Source organism: Lycorma delicatula, chromosome 5 (assembly GCF_047948215.1).
Source record: "Lycorma delicatula isolate Av1 chromosome 5, ASM4794821v1, whole genome shotgun sequence".
Taxonomy (NCBI): Eukaryota; Metazoa; Arthropoda; class Insecta; order Hemiptera; family Fulgoridae; genus Lycorma; species Lycorma delicatula.
Window position 1 is genome coordinate 73,813,922 of NC_134459.1, and position 24,553 is coordinate 73,838,474.

Consider the following 24,553-nt stretch of genomic DNA (forward strand, 5'->3'; position numbering starts at 1 on the left):
ATTTTATTATATATAAAGAAACAACATATTAGTGAATGTTATTTTCGTTCTCTTCATACCTCTAAAAGTAAAGAAAATGCATTTTCATCTCCCTCAATCCCACCGTGCCTCCGAAAGTAATACCTTCGAAAAGTCAATAAAAATAAATCAATCTTTTTAACTTTCTGTGCAGATTTCATAAGTCAAACTTTCTTAGGTGGTTTTTATTTAATTTATTAATGTAATAAATAAAGTGCCGAAAATCGTGGAAAAATGATTGCGTTATTGTCTACATTCGGAGTTGTTTATGTTAGAATACTTTCATTTTTTTAAAAATAATGATGATATTTTTAATTGAGCATTTAGTATTGTAACTGGAGTCAGCCTGAAATTGCTAGCGTAAATAAATAGATAATTTTTGAATTTTGAAAACTTTCTAAATTCAAGTATAATACATTTTTAGTTACTTTTTTCGTTTCTCCTCCCACCCAAAGTTTGCAAGTTTTTCACCTAGAAATAACTCAAGCACGAAATATTTATATTAACTATGACTAGGTTAGAGAAATAACCCAGTAACCTGATAAGACACTAACATGCTCTTTTATACCGGTAATTTAAACATTCTCCATATTAACATATTTTTTATATTAAAAATATAAGCATTATTATCTTCTTTTTTTAACCTCCGTTAGGTATTTCTTCAGAGGATGAGATGAATGATAAGTAGCTCCTGAAAATGCCATGCCTAACCGGTATTCGTACCCGGGATCTCTGGATGAAAGGCCGAGACGCTACCACTTGCGCCACGGAGGCCGGCTATAAATATAATCTACCCAAACTTAACCTACGCTCGATTTGCTCGCTAAACTCGACTTATTAACAATAATGTTTTGATTATTTAAATAATTGCAATAATTACTGAATTTATTATTTAATTACTCAAAAAATTACTGTTAATTAGCGAACGAACGAGCGTAGGTTAAGTTTAATTAGATAATATTTATAAATTAAATAAACATAAACCGTTGTATCGGGTTAATTTCTCCAACCTGGTTATTGTTAATAATATCAATATTTCCTGTTATTTTGAATTATTTCTAGGTTAAAAAATTACAAACTTTGGTGGGGGAAAAACGACAAATATCCACTTTTAAACCAAGAATATTGTAGAAAATATTTCTACTTTGTCTATCCTAGCTTTCGTTAATACATTTTTTTTTAAACACGGTACATAACATTAAATTGCCGGGAAGTTATTGAACTTACATAAAATTTTATTTATTTTTTTATTTTTTAAATTAATGAATAAGGTAATACATTTTTTTATAAACTAAATTTCAAAAATTAGCTTTTACAAGTACCTAAATAATACTGAAAAAATTAAATTTATTTAATTAAAAATCGTTTTGTCTATTAATTTGATAATTATTATAATTTAATTAATACTAAAACTTTAAAAGACAAATACTGTTTATTACAAGGTATAAAAATAACTAGTAACGCAAATTCTTGATCAATATGTCGCAGGGGTGTTTAAAAATCTTGTAATTTATTTGAAGTAAAGATAATTTTAATTCTCATTTATTTATTAAAATGTATGGGTTATTTTAAATTAGATTATTATAAAAAAATACTGGAGGTTATTACACTGGGTTCAAATTAAAAGATTAATGAAGAGCGTTTGTTCAAAAAAAATCATTAATTTTGTATGTCTGTATTAGTGTCTGTTTAACTACTTGCCAAGACGCACACATAACTACTGCTGACCACGCATACCGCTCTCTGTGATCACAGACGTGTTCAAACAGGCACTAACAGTAAACAATTACAACGCTACTGCGCCGCCTCATTCGACTGGATTTCTTTCTTTAGTTACACAATAGTTGTCGTGCGTGCATCGCTTTGTTTAATTTCAAATGTATTTTAAGTTAATTTTTTTAATTTGTTTATTTGGGTACGGAATGTTTTAAAAAGCAGAGACACAAAATGGATTTGAGAATATACTTGGAATTATACAAGGTAATAAAAACAATTTTATCACATTATTAAAAAATAAATAATTACCATGTATTTATAATTTTTCAGTGAAGTAATAACTTTAACACACATTAATTTTACTTTCCCGTTAACATAAAACCTTTCGGTCGAAAAAAATTTAGACGAGGGGTTTTAACAGAAGAAACGTTTAACTTAATAAAAAACATGCTATAACCTTTAAGTTTACGTTGTATTCGTTACAACGGTTTTTTTTTCAAATCCTCTGCTCAGTTTCCTAGGAAACTTCCACTTCGCTCTTTAAATCCAACTCGTATGCTTGTTTCTTTCACACTTGTTTAATGTATAATCGAAGGAACAAATTATAATTCGGTTAAAAACGTACTTGGTCCAAAACGTAAAAAATATTAAATTTCACTCCCAATCCTACCGTAAGACTAGTTAGTTGCCAATTTGATATGTCCTTAGAATAGAATTATTAATATTACTGCAAATTTTCAGCTAGAAAAATTTACTTGTACAATAGACATGTCTTGTTATGTTTTGCAGTTAGAACCTTGTCCAAACCAAATTTTTGCATTTACGAAATTACAAGGTTGTAATTGCCAGTAGAACTTTGTCAGACTAACATTATTTATTTTTGTTTAAAAATTTAATATCAAAAGGTTGTAAGAACAAAATAAAATAAAAGTTTATTTTGACGTACTTGAATAATTACAAAAATATTTTTAATATTTATAACATTTAATCTTTGAAATGTTTTTATTATTTATTTTAGGTTATTAATATAAAATACATAATATGTATTTATAAAAACGATGTCATTCATAAATTAACTTCATTTACAGACTAAATCTACTATATCACACATATAACCTTAAATAAAGACTAAGTACAAAAAATAAAATATGGGTTTCAACATAGTTTAAAACCTTGTTTTTAATTTTTATAACACAACATATAAATCACAAAATATATTGATAATAATTATATCATCAACAGACTAAATCTACTACATGAAATGCATATTTTAAAGAAAGATATAAAACTTAACTTAAAGACAGACTGCAAGTACAAACAATAAAATACATGATTCAGCATACTCATATAAAAACATTATCTTGATATTAATTTTTATAACATTACTTAAAATAATAATGGATTTAAAAAATGAAATCCAGTTTACAATTTTACTTCATCCTTTCAAATGTGTAACTGATGAATAGTATTCTGTCTTGGCAGCGGTATGAAAGAAATGCACCTTTTATATCGTTATTTTACTTTTGAAATTTCATTTACATACTTCAGTACATGGGCACAACTAGTAGGACATTTAAACAGCTTGTAGATTTTACATTGGCCTCCTTACATTTCCTTCATGTTTGAATAAATTTATGTTAACAGCATTTTCTGGATCATACATGTCACGTGTTATTTTGTAATACGACACATGAAATGTTCTAGCAAATTTCAAGTATGCCACTTGAGAATACGGTATGGTCTTACAGTTCAATAACTTGTCAGTGCTTGAAAAATCCTTGAAATCATAGGTTGCATCTGAATAACACGGTATGAGTTTTGAAAGCACACCTGTTTTAAAATTCTAATTAATCCTCTAAGAGAGTAAAAATCATTCTTTCTCTCTGATTTTTCTATCATGCTGTGTACTTCTTGTACACATGAGTGCCCAGGTAATGAATATTTGATTGTTTTTAATGACACATTCTAGTGTTCTCTTAAAAAATGATTCTGGAGTACACATGAGTAGGACCAAGTAAAACTATAATCATTCTCCAGCAACAACATTCAGATTCTTATGAAAAGTGCTGGCAATATCATTGTCTGATCGACCTACCATGTTTTTCAGTCCACAAAACACAATAGACTTTTTTAGTTACGGTGTAGTAGGCAATTAGGTTATACATGTTGAGTTTTGCTAAATAAAATTAAAAATTTTTTTCCCCATTCAGATATTAGTTCACTAACCATATATTAGTTCTGTTTCTTATTTACTGATCTCTCCCATTTCATATTTTAGTGTCTGGTGAATTTCATAACCATTCTTTAACTCTTCTGGTAATGTCTGGGTTTTATTTGCTACTTTCAATTTCTCACACAGACCAAATCTGTCAATTTTAGGGATATGAGATCCAACATTAAACTGCGTTACAAAAATGTTCTAGTACATTGACTTCTTAGCTGGCACAATATTTTTATCTGCACTCTGTTTCTTGTACAGGTAATACATTTTTGATACACTTAAATGAGAGTCTAGGTAACTTCTCTTTGTACTGGATCTGCAGTAATGTGGCTGTACTGCTGTGAATGATTTTATGTGCTCCATAACATCAGCAGTATCACCTTTTTTTGGCACATGTCTACTTTGTTTACTTCTTCCCCTTTGGTACTGAGTAGGCGGATTGATAATAATATTTTTTGTACTGTGTGTGGTATATGCTGGGGTACTTATGTATTAACGCCACCGCTGCTACAGCTTTATTTAAAAACAAAATAGTCAATCTATATATTTATATTTATTTATTTTATAAATATAATTTAACCAAACTTAACCTACACTCACTTCGCTCGCTAACCTTGACTAATTAACACCGTAATTTTTTGAGTATTTATTTCATAAATTCAATAATTATTTATTATTTAAATAATCAAAACACTCCTGTTAATTAGTCGAAGGTTAGCAAGCGAAGCGAGCATTGGTTAAGTTAAGTTTGGTTAAATTATATTTATAAAATAAATAAATATAAATAACCATTTATTAAAATTACTAAAGAGACTGTTTTGAATCTATGTTAAACTCTATATTGGCCCATTTTCCACCGAAATCCGATTGACTACTTTGTTTTTAAATAAAGCTGTAGGTGCGGTGGCATTAATACGTAAGTACCTATATTGGTTTTCTATGATATGGCATAGTTCTCCTTTAATATGAAAAAAGTATTTAGAAGAAAATTTTCTTCTTTAAGCCCTGTGATATACTTCATTATGTGCCTGCTCTACATCATCGTTTTCTTCAAAATATATTTTTTCTGTGGCCTTGCTGTGAAAAACTGATTAGTTGTATTTATAATAAAATTTCCTTTTGTTCAGTATATGATTGCAGAGAATAGAATGAATTGTGGACATCTATGTTCTTCATTCAAAATCTTTTGATAGCATTTATATTTACAATCAACCTGACAGTTTTTAGAAGTACTATTTGTTTCTTGGAACATTCTTACTTCTATGACTGATATAAGTCTTACCTCTCTGGTGTGCCTTCTTCCTTATATTACATCTCCAAAATAATGGATTAGCTACAACTCTATGGGCATTCATATTCTGTGGTGTACATTGGTGAATGGAAGTTTCAGGCCTAGAAAAAATATATTACATAACATTATGTTTCAAGTAGATATACTAATTATTAAACTATGTTCAATACAGAGGTTCTACAGAAATAAAGGTAGCCTGTATATTTCCATAAAATAAGTACACAATGATAGTATTTTACAAAAAAATACAAAATATTAGCGCATTAACCATTTCACCTGAGCCAGGTGCACTGACAGTGCTGCACTACAGTGTAACAAGACAGGGATTTTACACTTTCTAAAATTTCAGTACTAATCTTTAATTTTAAGATACTAAGCTTTAATTTTCAATACTAATCTAATGTCCTACTACCAAGTAGGAAAACTGCAAAAACTGATTCTTTAGTTTTAGTTTTATATAATGGATTTTCACATTATTGTTGTTGATCATGGTATTTGTTTATTTTAGAAAAATGAAATCGCTATTCAAATAATCAACATGTATAACCTGTATATGCTGTTAACATAAACTAACCTGAGAGGAGTATATACTATATTAGTACCACATTTCCTTAATTGCAATTATTTACCTCACTTCTATACCACTTTCCTCTTGTTCTTAGTCATTAGCCTCATGGTAATCTGATACTTTATTAATACTATCGATATATCTCATCAGCGGTTGGTTCTAAATATCCAAAAACATTTTCTTTTTACACTGAAAATTTTCTGTTACTTTCGTTTCCTTTTTTCTGCAAAAATAGGCTCCATTTAGCCGAGGTGCAAAGAAACAAAATAACATTTAAGTTGCTAAAAAAATGAAGACAAAATGTATACGGACCTCCATAAATTTAGGGTACTTGAAACCAAACTTTTTATTACTGCATTTTTTCTGATATTAATGAAGAATATACTTTTTTTAAGTATTTTAGCATGCAATATACAAAGGAATTTAACAAAATAAGATATTTCCTGATAACTGTAACTGAATAATAATTTATTTACTTCAATATTCTAGTTATCATCAATGATATCTGATGTGGGCACAACATGACTTTCTTATACGTCTATTAAATTACATATATTTATAATTTTTTTTTGTTATTATTGATTTTTATTTATTGTAAATTTTTTATTACAATGAGAGGTTAATAATTTTTTTTTTTGTCTTCTTTTGTGCTAGTCGTTTCATTTCGGTATATACATCCTACCTACATCCTACATCCCTAACAATTTGTTTTATATATTACAAACGTGGCCTGCCTACACAATTTTTTCCTTCTACCTGTCCTTCCAATATTAAAGCGACTATTCCAGGATGCCTTCGTATGTGGCCTATAAATCTGTCTCTTCTTTTAATTATATTTTTCCAAATGCTTCTTTCTTCATCTATTTGGCACAATACCTCTTCATTTGTCACTTTATCCATCCATCTGATTTTTAACATTCTCCTATAGCACCACATTTCAAAAGCTTCTAATCTTTTCTTCTCAGATACTCCGATTGTCCAAGTTTCACTTCCATATAAAGCGACACTCCAAACATACACTTTCAACAATCTTTTCCTGACATTTAAATTAATTTTTGATGTAAACAAGTTATATTTCTTACTGAAGGCTCGTTTAGGACCACTGAATATAAAAATAGGAGGAGAAAAGATTATGGAGGTAGAAGAATTTTGTTATTTGGGAAGTAAAATTACTAAAGATGGACGAAGCAGGAGCGATATAAAATGCCGAATAGCACAAGCTAAACGAGCCTTCAGTAAGAAATATAATTTGTTTACATCAAAAATTAATTTAAATGTCAGGAAAAGATTTTTGAAAGTGTATGTTTGGAGTGTCGCTTTATATGGAAGTGAAACTTGGACAATCGGAGTATCTGAGAAGAAAAGATTAGAATCTTTTGAAATGTGGCGCATTTCAACAGATTCTAATCTTTTTTTCTCAGATACTCCAATCGTCCAAGTTTCACTTCCATATAAAGCGACAGTCCAAACATATACTTTCAAAAATCTTTTCCTGACATTTAAATTAATTTTTGATGTAAACAAATTATATTTCTGACTGCATTATATTTCTGAGGCTTGTTTCCCTTATGCTATTCGGCATTTTATATCGCTTCTGCTTCGTCCATCTTTAGTAATTCTACTTCCCAAATAACAAAATTCTTCTACCTCCATAAACTTTTCTTCTCCTATTTTCACATTTAGTGATTCATCTTTGTTATTTCTAATACATTTCATTACTTTTGTTTTGTTCTTGTTTATTTTCATGCGATAGTTCTTGCGTAGGACTTCGTCTATGCCATTCATTGTTTCTTCTAAATCCATTTTACTCTCGGCTATAATTACTATATCATCAGCAAATCGTACAATCTTTATCTTTTCACCTTGTACTGTTACTCCGAATCTAATTTGTTCTTTAACATCAGTAACTGCTAGTTCCTTGTAAAGATTAAAAAGTAACGGGGATAGGGAACATCCATGTCGGATTCCCTTTCTTATAAGATTCTTCAATTATTACTGTTGCTGTTTGGTTCCTGTACATGTTAGCAATTGTTCTTCTATCTCTAGATTTGAACCCTAATTGTTTTAAAATGCTGAACATTTTATTCCAGTCTACGTTATCGAATGCCTTTTCTAGTTCTATAAACACCAAGTATGTTGGTTTGTTTTTCTTTAATCTTCCTTCCACTATTAATCTGAGGCCTAAAATTGCTTCCCTTGCCCCTATACTTTTCCTGAAACCAAATTGGTCTTCTCCTAACACTTCCTCCACTCTCCTCTCAATTCTTCTGTATAGAATTCTGGGTAAGATTTTTGATGCATGACTAGTTAAACTAATTGTTCTCTATTCTTCACATTTATCTGCCCCTGCTTTCTTTGGTATCATGACTATAACACTTTTTTTGAAGTCTGATGGAACTTCCCCTTTTTCATAAATATTACACACCAGTTTGTATAATCTATCAATCGCTTCCTCACCTGCACTGTGCAGTAATTCTACAGGTATTCCGTCTATTCTAGGAGCCTTTCTGCCATTTAAATCTCTTAATGCTCTCTTAAATTCAGATCTCGGTATTGTTTCTCCCATTTCATCCTCTTCAACTTCCTCTTCTTCTTCTATAACATCATTTTCTAATTCATTTGCTCCATATCACTCTTCAATATATTCCACCCACCTATCGACTTTACCTTTCGTATTATAAATCGATGTACCATCTTTGTTTAAGATTTTTTACCATTATTAGATTTTAATTTATGTACCCCAACATTTTCCTTAACTTTCCTGTATGCTCCGTCTATTTTACCAATGTTCATTTCTCTTTCCACTTCTGAACACTTTTCTTTAATCCACTCTTCATTCGCTAGTTTGCACTTCCTGTTTATAGTATTTCTTAATTGTCCATAGTTCCTTTTACTTTTTTCATCACTAGCATTCATATATTCTCTATGTTCATCAATCAGCTGCAATATATCATCTGAATCCCAAGGTTTTCTACCAGTTCTCTTTGTTCCGCCTAAGTTCGCTTCTGCTGATTTCAGAATTTCCTTTTTAACATTCATACATTTCATACATTTTCTACCTTATCTTTTTTACTCAGATCTCTTGCGATGACCTCCTCAAAAATCTTCTTTACCTCCTCTTCTTCAAGCTTCTCTAAATTCCACCGATTCATCTGACACCTTTTCTTCAGGTTTATACCCCAATCTACATTCATTATCACCAAATTATGGTCGCTATCAATGTCTGCTCCAGGGTAAGTTTTGCAGTCAACGAGTTGATTTCTAAATCTTTGCTTAAACATGATATAATCTACCTGATACCTTCCAGTATCACTTGGCTTTTTCCAAATTCTTCTATTATGATTTTTAAATTGGGTGTTGGCAATTGCTAAATTATACTTCGTGCAAAACTCTATAAGTCTGTTCCCCCTTTCATTTCTTTTGCCCAACTCGTATTCACCCACTATTGTATTTTCCAATGCTTGCATTCCAATCTCCAACTATTATTAAATTTTCATCTCCTTTTACATGTTTAATTGCTTCATCAATCTCTTCATAAACACACTCTACCTCATCATCATCATGGGCGCTTGTAGGCATATAGACGTTAACAATCGTTGTCGGTTTAGGTGTTGATTTTATCCTTATTACAATGATTCTATCGCTATGCGTTTTGAAATACTCTACTCTCTTCCCTATCTTCTTGTTCATTATGAAACCTACTCCTGCTTGCCCATTATTTGAAGCTGAGTTAATTATTCTAAAATCACCTGACCGAAAGTCACCTTCCTCTTCCCACCGAACCTCACTAATTCCTACTACATCCACATTTATCCTATCCATTTCCCTTTTTAAATTTTCTAGCCTACCGACCTTTTTTAAACTTCTAACATTCCACGCTCCGACTCGAAGAATGTTATTTTTTAATTTTCTGGTGACCCCTTCCTTAGTAGTCTCCACTCGGAGATCCAAACAGGAAACTAGTTTACCTCCGGAATATTTTACCAAGGAAGGCTCCTCCATCATTGCTATATGAAAATGCAGAGAGCTACATTTTCTTGGAAAAAAGCAGCTGTAGTTTTCCATTGCTTTCAGCTGCGCAGTACTCAAAGGAGTGAGTGACGTTGATGTGGCCATTTAATTTGTCCTGACTCACGCCCCTAACAACTACTGAAAGAGCTGCTGCCCTTCTTCAGGAATCATTCCTTAGTCTGGCTCTCAACAGATACCTCTCCGATATGTTTACACCTTCGAACCAGCTACTCTGTATCACTGAGCACTTAAGCCCCCTCGCCATGACAAGGTCTCATGATTCAAAGCGGAGGAAAAGTAAATAATTTATAAATAATTATTTATAAATCAATATATTATTTATATAAAAAAAAAAAAATTTAAAAAAAGAGTTGAAGTCGGATTTGAACTGATGTGCCATCCTCTTGTACGATCCAAATATTTCATTAATTAAAATTTTATTGGGCTATAACTTTGGAACCAATGAAAATAAGTACCACTTATGATATATCCTTAAAATCTATCAATGAGGGCTTATTACTGCAGTTAAGAAACTGTCCAAAATCCAAATATTTTTGATTTGGGCATTTTTGAACACTTTTGGTACAGTTGGTTGAAATCGAAAGGGGAGGTGCACAACTATGTGTTACAACAGTCCTAAATCCAAAATATCAGCATTCTGTGGCTAATTGTTTTTAAGTTTTACTAGACACATACGTACGTACGGACGTTACGCCGAAACTAGTCAAAATGTATTCAAGGATGATCAAAATGGATATTTCCATTGAAATCTGAAAAGTTTTCGCGATTATGTACGTGTTATCTACCATAATTATGATTAAAAATAAATCCCCGGCCGAATTTTTTTCTCATTGTAAATGATTCATAACTTGAACTAAATATTTGTGTAAGTCAGTCTGTATCCAGTTACGCATTCTATTATATGTATATTTTATTATCATCATTTTCAGTGATTCATCCTCTTATGCCTGAAATCTGGTGACCCGATTCATATGTCGCTGACAATTTCCCTCTATAGCTCAAGGTACTCTGCCATTCGAATGAATGTCCCTTACGTTTCTCCAGTCGCCCTCCTTTTAGTCCAGCCATCTTTTTGGCGGTCTTCCACATGATCTGCTGCACCAGATTTTTCCCTGTACAACTACTTCTCAAGATTTTCGTCAGTCCTACGGACTATATGGACACGGATAAATATAATGGATTTATATATTTGTTATTTCTTTTATTCATAACATTTTTTACGAAATCCATCTTTGTTTAATTTAATTTTACATACATAAAAAACAGCTAAAACATAAAAACAAAAAAAAGATTGTTTATCTCAAGGCAAAATGGGATTAGTGATAAAACTGTAACTGGGCATCCCAAAGTATGCTCAGAGTATGCCCAAAGTAAGCTCAGAGTATGCCCAAAGTATGCATCTCAAAGTATGTAACTTGTTGCTTGTATTAACTCTTATTTTGGTATATTTCCTGAGGGGGGGGGATTCGATAATTACTTATTTTTATTTACTACCTACTCTGTTAAGGTTGAAAATTATCCAATTTCTAATAATTTGATAAACTGAAATAGTAAAATTTCTATAAAAGATAATTTTTTAGAATTTATTTATAGAGTAGACTAATGTTTTGGGTAGCATACAAACGCGTACAAGTAAATTTCTTATTAATTTCAAACCCTTTTAATATTTAGTAACCCATAACAGTATCCTACTTCAACTCTTGTGGTTATTTTTTTGTAAATTACTAATAGAACCGTTCATCACAATTAATTTAACGTTTTTGAATTAAAATTTAGTAAAAGAAAACTCTAAATACATCAGTAATATGTATTTTAATGCGTGTTGAAGCATTTTAACTTGGATTGATAAATTTTTAGATTTTTATATGAATTGGAAAATACTCATTGATCATATTTTTAGCGATCTTACTCCTATGAATTTTTTACAATCCTATTAATACACGAAGAAAATAAAAAGTAAATTTAAATAAAGGTTTATTAAACTGATTCTGTTCGTATTCGAATGAACAAGTTATGTAAAGTACCATTAACCTAGCTGTTTTCAATTTACAGCTCAGTCCATCTACTACAACCGCTGATTGAGAGTATTGTACTATTAATCGTCTGATGAAAAATTGTGATATTCAGCTGAAATTCAAGTCTAAAAATAAATAAAGTACTAAAATAACAATTGAAATAAAACTACGTAAATTAAAATAGGAGGAAAAAACATGAACACTAGATTATTAAACGTAGCCACCTTTCAATAATTCTAATAGGGTTCAGTAGTTTTTTTAATGAAAGGGGAATGCAAAAGGTTGAAGTTAAAAATGCTGTGGCCTTTAAATGTGTATTTATGATATAGCTTGTAAAATGAGGGAAAATGTTGATCATTATATAATGCCTTGTCATTAGGTCGAACAGAATCGATCAGACGTGGAAGAAGTTAAACATTTTGAATATAATCGTAAATTCTATTCATAATAAAGGCATAATAAGAAATTTATATAAAAAATAACCTGCACGAACATTTCCTTACTAATTCACATAGCCATACAAACAGAGTATAAGAATGTAAATAAATATAAACGGCCTACAGAAAGCATACGGCATATAAAGTGTTACTGCACTTGAATTTAAAGGAGCTTAACAGTATTTGCTTGATGCAGAGTAGTTTGCTATAACTCTTATACGCACACACGCGCACACCCTATATTTCATTAAGTCGCAAACAACACACACAAACATATACACTACACACACGCGCGCGCATAATTAAGCAAATACTGTTCCTTCATGATATTTAATCACCTAAACTGGCAGAAATGTTTTCCTTTAAAATTTGTGTTTAACACTAATGCGACGTTTGTTACAGTAAAATTATTTAACTAATTAATTATAAGATTAATTGTTAAAATTATTTTGAACACATTAATAAATATAAGAAATTAATCTACTTTTTGACTAATATAAAATAAGTCTAAAGAAAGACAGAGATATAACTTTTTTCTGTCTTACTCAGCAGTAATTTTGTTTGAAAAGTATAAAATTCCAGGTAAGGATTGTAATTTATTACAAATTAACAGCAAATTAATTAAGTCAATCATAAATTAAATTGATTCAAATTTATTTGGATAGGTACTTTATTTATTGTAAAAATAAACATGGACAAGCGAAGTATTGTAACTCAGGAAATGAGTCATCTGTCATCTTTCGTAGAATCGTTCCAAGAAACAATATGTATTGTTTGGTAAGTCAAACGTCATTTTATATCAAAGATGTTTAAAGGCTATGTGAAAATAAAGTGGACGACATGAATGAAAAACAGTTCTGTGATAAAGTTAAGGAAACAGACGTTTAATAAATATATGCGACAAGAACATATTATTGACAATTCTATGGAAACATTTACTATTTCTTTTGAAGATATTAGTGAAAGTGACGGTGATGATTATAATGATGATTCTGACGACAGTAACCTCGGAAATTGTAATATTTCTTAAAGTAGCATTCATCTTCTTTAATTAAAATAATTCTATTTTGTTCAAAGATTTAAAAATAATTATTTTATGCTATAATTTCCAATTCCATTATTTATTGTATTTAATCATTATCTTGTATTCATTTTTTTATCTCTGTTTGAAAATAAGATCGAGAACTAACGCTCAATGAAGGTAATACATTTTAATCTGCGAATTACACTATTTCAAATGTAGGCCGCTTTTGTATAATTGGCAGCTTCAATTAAGCGCTTCTGTATTTTCTTGACAGGTTTACCATTTTGAAAAATGCGTTATATCATGTTTTTTTCGCAGAATGTTAATTAAAAGTTTTTCAGTGAACAATTTGATTTATTTATTTTTGATATATATATATATATATATATATATAGTTGAAGTCAATCATACAAAGTTTTGAAGAAGTTTATTCTAATATAACCTATTTTAAATAATTGTAGATTATAAGACTAAATTAATTGTTTATAATTTATGCAATTATATATATAATTTAATCAAATTAGATATAATGATTTTTATAATTGTATATTTTATAATATAAATATACATGATTTTATTATTATATAAATTGATTTATTTGTGTGTGTGTGTGTGTGTGCTCTTCTGTGCGTGTGTGCGCCTCTATCACTCTCTCTCTCTCTCTCTCTCTCTCTCTCTCTCTCTCTCTCTCTCTGTGTGTGTGTGTGTGTGTGTGTGTGTGTGTGTGTGTGTGTGTGTGTGTGTGTGTGTGTGTGTGTGTAAAATTAAACCAAATTAAGGTGATTAACACCTCAGTACAACGCGAAGACCCATTCGCGTTAGGTAATGAAGCAAATGTTATGCTAAAAGGATAGTAAAATGATTCCAATTGCGGCTGTTGTTGCCGTGGTACCAAGCATTATGTTTGGTTGCGCCGCCTGCACCTTATCTCCAACACACTTGATAAGAGGTCATCACTTTTAAATAGAAAATTTGTTGGAAAATCCATAATTAATTATTAGACACATATCGTTCGTTTTCACTGCAAACATATAAACGTACGAATGATCAAAATGATGATTGGACGTTATTATTTTTCTCAGACGATTAGGTCAGATTAAACTGAGACCTCGCTTTGCTCAGATAATTATTTCTTTTAGTTATTTTTTTTTACTGAAATACAACTTTAGGATTATATGTAGCAAAATTATACCAAAAGATTGCAGTACAACCATGATTAAACTCTTACACACATATTATTTTTACTTCTCTTATTACACCTATTTCTACTTCTCTATTAAAATGATTGTAATAAATTATTTTTGTTATTATATACGACCTAAATTTACATTATATTTAAGGACTATCTTTATTTAAATTATTTTTAATTATACGTCGTAGATGACAAATAAATATAATTTTGTTAATTGTTAAATTATCGTGACTTGTTAAAATATGAAATATTATTTGAAATTATAATTTTCTCCCCTCACCGTATTAGAAAAAGAATCATAATAAAATGTTTAACCCGTAAATTAATCGATTGATAAAAATAAGAGATTAAGTATAGAATTGAAGTCAATCATACAAACTTTGAAGAAGTGTGTATTTATACAAAGCCTATTTTAAATATGTTTTTCCCAAATTTGAAAAATATTAAATGTCAGGAAATAAGTGTAAATTATAAGACTAAATTAATTGTTTATAATTTATGCAATTTTTTTTTAAAGTAAGGTAAACTTTGTTTATAAAATTTAGGAAGAATGTTTATAATAAGAAAATATTATTAATATTTTTAACCTGGTCTATGTGCAAACATTGTTGTTAATAACGTTTAGTTAGATTTTCTAACAGGTAATTAATATAAAAGAATGGGAAAACTTTTGCGTTAATGTTTGTCAGAAAACAGTTAAACGTCCTAAATGTAAATTAAAGTGAATTTATTCATTGCAAGTAACATGTTGTTTTTGACTTGATATATTTATATTTGTAATTTTCGTAAGTAATAATATTTTATATATATGTTTATTTATTTATTTACTTGTTTATTTTGTTTTACGTATTAATTTTAGAAGCGTGTGTTAGTGTAGGAGAAGTGCGTTACTATTTATACTGTAATAATATATTTTCACGTCTCTTCTTACGCATTTTAATACAATAGAGAATAATTTAATATATTCCATGTATAATACAAATATAATATATACAATATAACAGAATACAAGTAACGTTAAGTCTACCAGGAACTTTGTCTCCATCCCCGATTCCCCTTTACGTACATCTTTGCCATCTAGGCTTCCTGCTGTAGTTTCATCTCACTCTGTACCTCAAACCATACCCTCAAAATTTTCTCGGGAAAACTTTCCGTTTCTTAATTTTCATTACTGTTCCTCAACAACAAACTTTCTAAAACATCTCTCCTCCTTATCCTCATCTCTTCCTACCCCTTCATCCCTCCAGTTCTGACTTGCCTTCCATAGAACACTCTCACTTAGCTACGCTAAGAAGCCCATCTCGACTTTTGTGAATCAACTTTACCAACTCTTTTAATACAAACATTATCATCTGTAATTTCTTTTATAAATTCGTAACTTTTATTATTATTATTATTATTATACCCGTTTTTATTGCACGAAACAGAATAATAATTATGTACATTAATTAATATTATATGATATTTTAATTATATAACTTTTTTTAAATGAAAAAATGTAGTTAAAATTTACTGGTGAAATTATTCCCTTCTTAATTCCAGAAAAATAAGGTAATACCATGGTACATTAGATTTAAATAGACCATGTTTATTTTATAAATTTTATTATTAAAATGTTAAAATCATTCTCCTGATCGATTAAATTTTTAAGGTAATAACTAGTCTCGCAAATAAATTTAAGCGAAAAAAGTTATTCTTGCAATTTTTCAACTTATACTACTAGTAAACACTCGTAAAAGAAAGTCTTTAAATAGAATAATAATATTTGTTCTTAGTTAAAGTACTAAGAAATAGAAGAATTTTTAGTCAAGTAAAAGTAGATTCCCTTAAGAAAACATTTGTGTACCGTAAACCCTAATTGTTATAGCAATTGTAAATTTAAAATCGTAGATTTCATAAAAAAAAATACTGGAGATAAAATGTTTTGTCAAGATCTTTCTTTTCAAAAATATTCTTTTTTATTATACTTGTAATTTGAAAGATAGAAAATAAGCCTGCAATAATGCTACTGAACTTCCTTGAATATGGGAAATTAATTTCCAATGAGAAATTAATTTGGTGAAGAAATTCATTTTTCACCAGAAAAGTGAATTTTTTGCTCTTATTAATAATGCATATATATAGCTCGCTTCGCTCGCCCAACCGTGTAGCCGCTCTGGACCCTCGACGCGTTCGTATCCTTATCTTTGTGAGATTATTAAGTATTTTACAGACATTCTTTAAAGAAAATAATATTAGTAATTTTACTTGATTATATTTCTGTTGCCATGGTAACAGACATATAATTAAGTAAAAAGATTAATACATTTACATATTTTATATATATATGTACATTGTTCGTATCAAGAAACATGGTGCTTCTATACTTATTTTATTTTATAAAAAATAAATAAATATACTTATTTTTATAAAAAATTCCCTAAAATTTCATGTCTACAATAATTTTCTTTTAACAAAATGTAAAAAAAATAATGTTAAAATAAAATATTAATATATTTTATAATAAAATATTTTATTTTTTAAATAAATAAAAATTCACAACAATTATCATAAATATACCCTGTGGCGAAATAATGTAAAATATACATAGTAAAAAAACACATCTAAAATTATGATGTTTTTATCATCCCACTGAGCTGTTTAAATAAGAAATAATTCAGTTGGCGTTGAATGCATAAATGAAAGGTTAAGGTCAATCTAACGAAACCTCTCTTACGTTACGTTTACGATAGGATAGAGTACTATCATCCAACCCTCAGGGTTGGTCTAGTGGTTAACGCGTCTTCCCAAATCAGCTGATTTGGAAGTCGAGAGTTACAGCGTTCAAGTCCTAGTAAAGCCAGTTATTTTTACATGGATTTGAATACTAGATCGTGGATACCGGTGTTCTTTGGTGGTTGGGTTTCAATTAACCACACATCTCAGGAATGGTCGAACTTAGAATGTACAAAGACTACACTTCATTGACACTCATACATATCATCCTCATTCATCCTCTGAAGAATTATCTAAACGGTAGTTATCTCAGGCTAAACAGGAAAAAAAAGGTAAAAGAGTACTATCATCCAGTTTACTTGGATTACGCTGAAATTCCTCATATAACAATTATTATAAGATACCTTGTCTTACACCTAGATCGACGTATGACGTGGAGATATCATGTACTGGAGAGAAGAAACAGATTGACCAGATATTCAAGCGTATGTATTTACTAATAAGTGGGGTTCTCAGTTCTCTCTCTCGCTCTCTCTCTCTCTCTATTATAACAAAGTCCTTCTATATAAGACCTTCTTATATAGAAGGATGCGGATGTGGATGTTCTATTGTACTCCCTGACACCGAGATATATAAGCTTAACGCCTGTTCTTGTGTGTGCTTTTGCGAGGCCTATGCAATTTACTCCGACTTTAAAGTTATCGAAACACGTAATGATGACAGATTTTTAGTAATTATCGACTGTAGGAGTGTACTTGAGAGCTTGAGCTTCAGACGTTCTGAATCCATCGTCCAGATTATTCATGATATCCTTTCAAGGATAAATAAGACTGTGGTAGTGGTATGGGTCCCTGGCCATTTTGGCATTCTTGGGAACGAACGGGCCGATGAGGCTGCCAAGAGAGCTGGAATAACTGGCATCCGAGTACAATCGACATGTGAGAGAGACTTCATGAGATCAGTCCTTGTAAAATTGCGGGCTCAGTGGAATAAGTTCTGGCTGCTAAATCCTCCCACTGCATTACAAAATATCCGGGAGAATGTGCTCAAGAAACATCTTTCCTCGAGCAACAGAAGAGACCAATTCATGTTAACTCGGCTAAGGATTGGAGACACCAGGCTTACCCACGCTCATCTATTTGGCTCTACACAGAAGATCTGTGAGGCTTGCAAGGTCAAATCGCCCGTGCACCGTCTGCTCTTTGATTTTCAAAACTTTGGAACCATCCGGTAAAACTTAGACTTGGGTTCAGATATGAAATTTCTACTAAACCGGAAAGAAGGTATAAAACGTGTGTTGCGGTCTCCTACAGTGGAATAAAGAATAAAAGTTAGTGGTTTTTGTCTGATTTATGTGTTTTAGTTTGTATTTTTGTTGTTACTTATCTATGTTTATTCTTTAGTGCTTATGATTTTTATTGTTTTATGTAACACTACATGATAGTGTTAGTTTAGTCGCTAATGGCTGTAATTGTTAATGTGACTTTAAGTAAAAGAATTAAAATAAAACCTTAAAACCGATCTGGACGTACGGGGTTCAGCTCTTGAGGACGACTAGTGAGAGCAATATTAAAGTGATCCAAAGCTCACAGGATAAGATACTGAGGAAAGTGACTCAACCGCCTTGGTTCGACAGGAATTCGGAAATACATGAATACCTGAGGATTCCGCATGTTCAGGATGAAACTGATTGTTTCAGTTCTAAATACAGGGTTAGGGTAAACATTCACGTAAATCCCCTTCCTTTGAACCAGTTAGACAACGGTGATGACGTTAGACGATTAAAAAGGGTTCATGTGCTGGATCGTAGTGATGGTCATTTAAGATATTCTATATTTTCATGCTTTCTTGGTATTTTATTTTACCTTCTGCATTTACCTGTTTCTGTTACTATTGCTTTCATTGTTGTTACCTACTTACTGTTACTTTAACACTATTTCTGTTTGTCGTATTTTTATTTTGAATTTACCTAAATCGGCTTATTTTTCCAGCCATTTATTTATGTCTATATTTAATTTTATATTCTTTCGTGTATCTTCTTCCTTTTTTTCTTTTCCTGTTTAGCCTCCGGTAACTACCGTTCAGTGAATGAGGATGATATGTATGAGTGTAGTCTTGTACACTCTCAGTTCGATCGTTCCTGAGATGTGTGGTTAATTGAAACCCAACCACCAAAGAACACCGGTATCCACGATCTAGTACTCAAATCCGTGTAAAAATAACTGGCTTTACTAGAACTTGAACGCTGGAACTCTCGACTTCCAAATCAGCTGATTTGGGAAGACGCGTTCACCACTAGACCAACCCGGTGGGTTTCTTTCGTGTATCTACCTGTGTTCAAATGCACATGAGGATTTTCTCTTTGATTAAAAAAACGTGTGCGAACTGAATATTTTGAACACATGTGGTTTATAGATTGAACAAGTTTTGGTACCCAGTGATGATAATGCTTTTGGCATAATGACTGTTTACTTGATCTTTATTGTTGTTATTACTATGTTTATTAACGAGACGTTTATTGTTATAATCATTTACTGTTTTTATTTTCATGGGGGTTATCATTGGATAACTACAATGAGCCTTATATTTTAGCATGTTATATATTATAATAATCATGCAATATTTTAATATATTATTTACTTATGATTTGGACAGAATAAACCGATTGTAAATTTTTATTCTATACAAAATTATGCGGGTATGCTAGGTATATATAGATTTTGATACATTCAACCGACCTCATAAATGGAGTCTTTTCATTTAATTGGATTTTTATTATTCATTTCTCGAAGAAAATAAGAAAAATTCATGATGTTTTAGAAAATTACAATATTATTTAATACAACAATTTTTAGGTATTTACATGTAACTTAAACGTTTTCTTAAAACGTTTATGTTACATGTAAATCTTATTAAAACTCCAAAAAGAAAGAAAAAAATGATACAAATAAAAACATTTATATAAATTTATCACTATTAAAAAAAAAATTAATAATCTTTGTTTTATTTCAGGTAAGAACATACTGATATCTACACAGAAATACTAAGGAAATTTCAGTGTAAGTAAATAATTGTTTTATTTTTTCTTACTGTCCTTAAAGTTACTATATTATATATATATATATATATATATATATATATATATATATATATATATATATATATATTTTAACCAAATCACAAATACTTGATTTTCCTTCCAAACGTTTTTCTATTACATTTAATGTAATACAAAATGGAATTTATCTTATCATCGTAAAGTGTGTCTACGTCTTTTTATGTAATATTATTTTTTTAAGATTTTCTTTTTAATCTGTTAATTAAAACAATTATTTGTAAATATTTGCAACTAGAATTTGTACAATTTCGGGTAAAACCCTCCTTGATTTTACGCATCCTTATTTTTGCTTACTTATTTATCAGTTGCTTGTTACAAAATTATATAATTTAAAATCGACCAGTATATATTTTTGCATATTTATATGCTGTAGACTATTTTATGATAAATACAAGAATGGATATGTTTGTTTGTTAGTACAATAATATTGAATTTAATTAATTGAAAATGGCTAACCGAGGTAAAATTTATCCAGAAGTAATATTGTTCCCGTCGGCAGAACACGAGTCCTTTGATAACCACTTTGTAGAAGTTTACAAAAGTACGGTAAGAGTAGACGGCAAGAGTAGATAGCAAACGAACGGGTGAGACGAAGGGAGGAAAATGTATATAAAGGTTGTAATTAACAAAAGCAAAAGGAGGGGAAACGCAGTATAGGGAAGAAGAGAGGGTTAGTTCATCACAAGAGGAAAACTCAAAGGGCATAGGGGCTTGCCCTATGTTTTCAGTTCTGTATTACTCTCCGATTTCGTATACGGCTTAAGCACACAGTCATCTGGCGGTCGGGATCCGTAGGGAATTGCTCCGGTGTAGTATAAGCGGTGGGTAAGGGAATTGAAGTGGGTGGAATGGGTCGAGGGTGAATGTAGAGGAAAGCCTGTGGTCATCTCGTCATGAGAAAGAATTGAAAAATAGTACTCGGCAGAAAAAAAAATCCCTCTCCCCAACGTACTGTAACGTTCCATCTACGATGAACGAGCTGAAATTTCCTACTCTAGAACCCTTTAATCGGTTAAGGCACATACCCTGTTAACTCACAATACATATCATTTTCTCCCTGTAAGAGGGTTCACGTATGGGAGGGGGGTTAATAGGAAAGGTGGGAGAAATTGCAGGTTTTGAGTAATTAGCAATGTAACTAGTGAGAGTAAAAACACGCGACGGCACCCTTTTTCCGCTTTGGTAAAAGCATCAAATCATTTTAATCTTCTCTAAGCCGCATGTAGTTTACATGATGGCCCAACCCTCTTATATTTTTACAAACATATGTTGGATGCGTCAGCGAGATCGTTTCTTTTCCACACCCTTTCGTATTATTTATTAAGGTTATCAATTATCATGAATTATCTCTAATTTCAACGAACTTAATTAGGATATTTTATTAAAGCTATATAAATGTATATAGTAATAAAAATAATTTATTTTGTTAAAATTTGGGCTATTAAATTTGTACTCTAAATCATATAATGAAAAGATAGGCTATTAAATTGCATACTAAATATTATTCTACACTAATTTATTACAACACTTCTCGTGTAGGCTAATAATGAGTTATTGTTTTGAAGAATTTAAAGAAATTTTGATACAGCATGTTCCAATCAAGACGGCTTTCTCTGAGAGTAATTTTGCCTATTATACAGTCAGTCGTTCTTTTGTGGCTTTACCTCAGAGTAAAGATATAATATTTAAAAGATAGATTGATGCTGTAGAGTTATGCACAGGCTTGAGTAAAAAATATATTTTTATTGATTTTTTACCATAATTATGTTGTTTAAAGAAATATCTTTTCCTCGTTTCAGTTTAATAAAAAAAATTCTGACTGCTTCTAATCTATCAGAATATTGTATACACTATAGTGATTTAATATTACTGGAAAAGAGTTTTGATAAGAAGTTTAACGAAAAAAATAAAAACTATTAACATTTTTTTTTTTTTTTTAAAAAGAAAAGAAAAAGAGTATATTATTAAAAAATCTGGAGAAACATCCTTAAGGTTAGACACTAGGGAGTAAAAAAAATTCTGATGAAAGACTGACTATATTGACAATAACTCTTAACATTTTTAAGATTTCAAAAATAATAACAGGTTAAATCAATAAATGTTTCATCACTTAAAAACATTGTAATCTTTATAGATATTAATAAAAACTTTTATCATTAACCTTGAAAAATTAAAAAAGAAAATTAGGAAATTAATTAAAATGTAACAGGAAGCATTTTTGGTTGTATGTTTTCACTATTAGATAAAAGTAACTTTTGTTTAAGGTTATATTAAATACTTACTATTTGACTAATAAATTATCCATTTGTTTCTTAGAAATAGCATTTTTACACTTGTATCGTAGCTTTGTTTTATAAATAACTTATGTGTAACACTAAATGGAGTATCATTTAAAATTGAAATAAAATCAATTTTACGGTCAGTATTAAAAATCTCAAGATATTTTATGCTGTTCTCTTAAAATTTTCTGTTTTAATTAAAAAAAGTATATTTTTCTACATCATCAAGAAAGTATTTTCTTTCATGCTGAATATACATATTGCATTCTAAAAAGTTACAGAATTATACATAAAACTATCTTAAATTACAAAAATACTATATTTTTTGTCTGTAAAGTTCCATAAGTTTATTTTTTTATTTTTTCATCGTTTCTAAAATAGTAATTTTTTAATAAAGGTTTTTTTTTGTTAAATATACCGTTTCACTGTCATTTTCTTTATATATAAACATATCAACTAACATTCAAAGAAGTTCATTGACGTATGGGAAATATTGAATAAATTTTAATATGTAACTAGATTTTAAGATAAATGGACAGGCAGGTAAATATTACTAAGCAAAATGGAAGGGAAATCTATGTGTATACTACCTAAAATATCAGAGAGTATGAAAGAAAAGATTGTAATGCTATTACTTCCTGTAAACAAAATTTAATAATGTTTTGGAGACATGATATAGAAGAAGGCTACTTTTTCGCTTTATTACTTTTATCCATCTTAAATGCATTAGGTAATATCCAATTTAGGGGATAAAAGAATGTTTAATCATGTTAATGTGACTACTGCTACTGCCATGGCATATTCGCCCTGGTTCTGCCAGCCAGCCTTGACTCTCTCTCTACTTACGGGGGTCGGTCGGCTTGGTCGATATGAAGCTTTAGCTCGCTGACGGCATAGTACTACTGTTTCGTTCGGTTCAGTCGAACGATGCAAGAATCCTCTTTTCTTGTTCCTTGATGCTTACTCACTCACTCCGCTTACGCTAGGTCCTATACAAAGGCTCTCTGGAATCGTTTTAATATAATTACAAGTTGTAGTACATTCAGTGAATAGCTTTGTTATATTGAGCTTTCCCTCCTCATTCCCCTCTCCGACAAAAATCCCCCGATCTACTTGTTCTTGTGTAGACTGTATACATGCCGGGTGATACCAATCCCCCTTTTATCAAACAGCAGTGGTATATGCGTGTATTCTATATTAAAAAACCAACTGAAGGGATATTTTATATTGCATACGTTACCCTTCCTTCATTCGTATACTCCTCACTCTATGTTATTTCTTAAACAAAGTATGGATTTTACATGACATTAAAAAGAAATATATTTGGATATTATTTTTTTATTTTGTGTAAAATAACTTGAATATTCCCGTTTAATTATATTACATTTGAATACGTGTTTCAGTTTATTTTGCGAGTTTCATAATATTCATCTACTAAAAGCTTTCTGTCACCTGAAATTCATTTTTTTATTGTTTATGTTCTTGCATTTAATTTTAAGAGTATTAATATTTAATCAGAATGATTTAACTACCAAGAATATTTAATTTTCAACAGTTAAATCTAGATGTTTTTATAAATTAAACGAAAACATTATTAGTGTATTAGAATAAATTTTGGTCTATAGAATAGTTTACAGAACGAACATTTTGATTCGTTACATTTTTCTTTAAAATGAAACGTACAAAAAATTTTATTTCATTAATGACTTCTGATATTTTTTAATATTTTTTAAAATCTTTTTTATTGTTATTATTTATTGTAATTTATTTTTATAATCAGAGGTGAATAATTATTAATAAATCAATTTATTTAAATTAAAAAAAGGTAAAAAAAAAGGAGATGAAGTTGGTTCGAACCGATGTGCCTTCCCATTGTAAGATTTGGATCTTATAAAGAAATATTTGGATATTTCTTTAATTAAAATTT

General features: G+C 30.0%; 1 protein-coding gene across 1 annotated transcript in view; it reads left to right on the plus strand.

Moving 5' to 3' along the window:
- The first annotated feature begins 1,884 nt into the window (after positions 1-1,884).
- LOC142324456 (nucleolysin TIAR-like) overlaps positions 1,885-24,553 on the plus strand; it is a 1,191,620-nt gene continuing 1,168,951 nt past the window's right edge. The window contains exon 1 of the mRNA XM_075365284.1: positions 1,885-1,998. Coding sequence (XP_075221399.1) covers positions 1,966-1,998 — 33 coding nt within the window. The 5' untranslated portion in view covers positions 1,885-1,965. The remainder of the gene's footprint in view (positions 1,999-24,553) is intronic.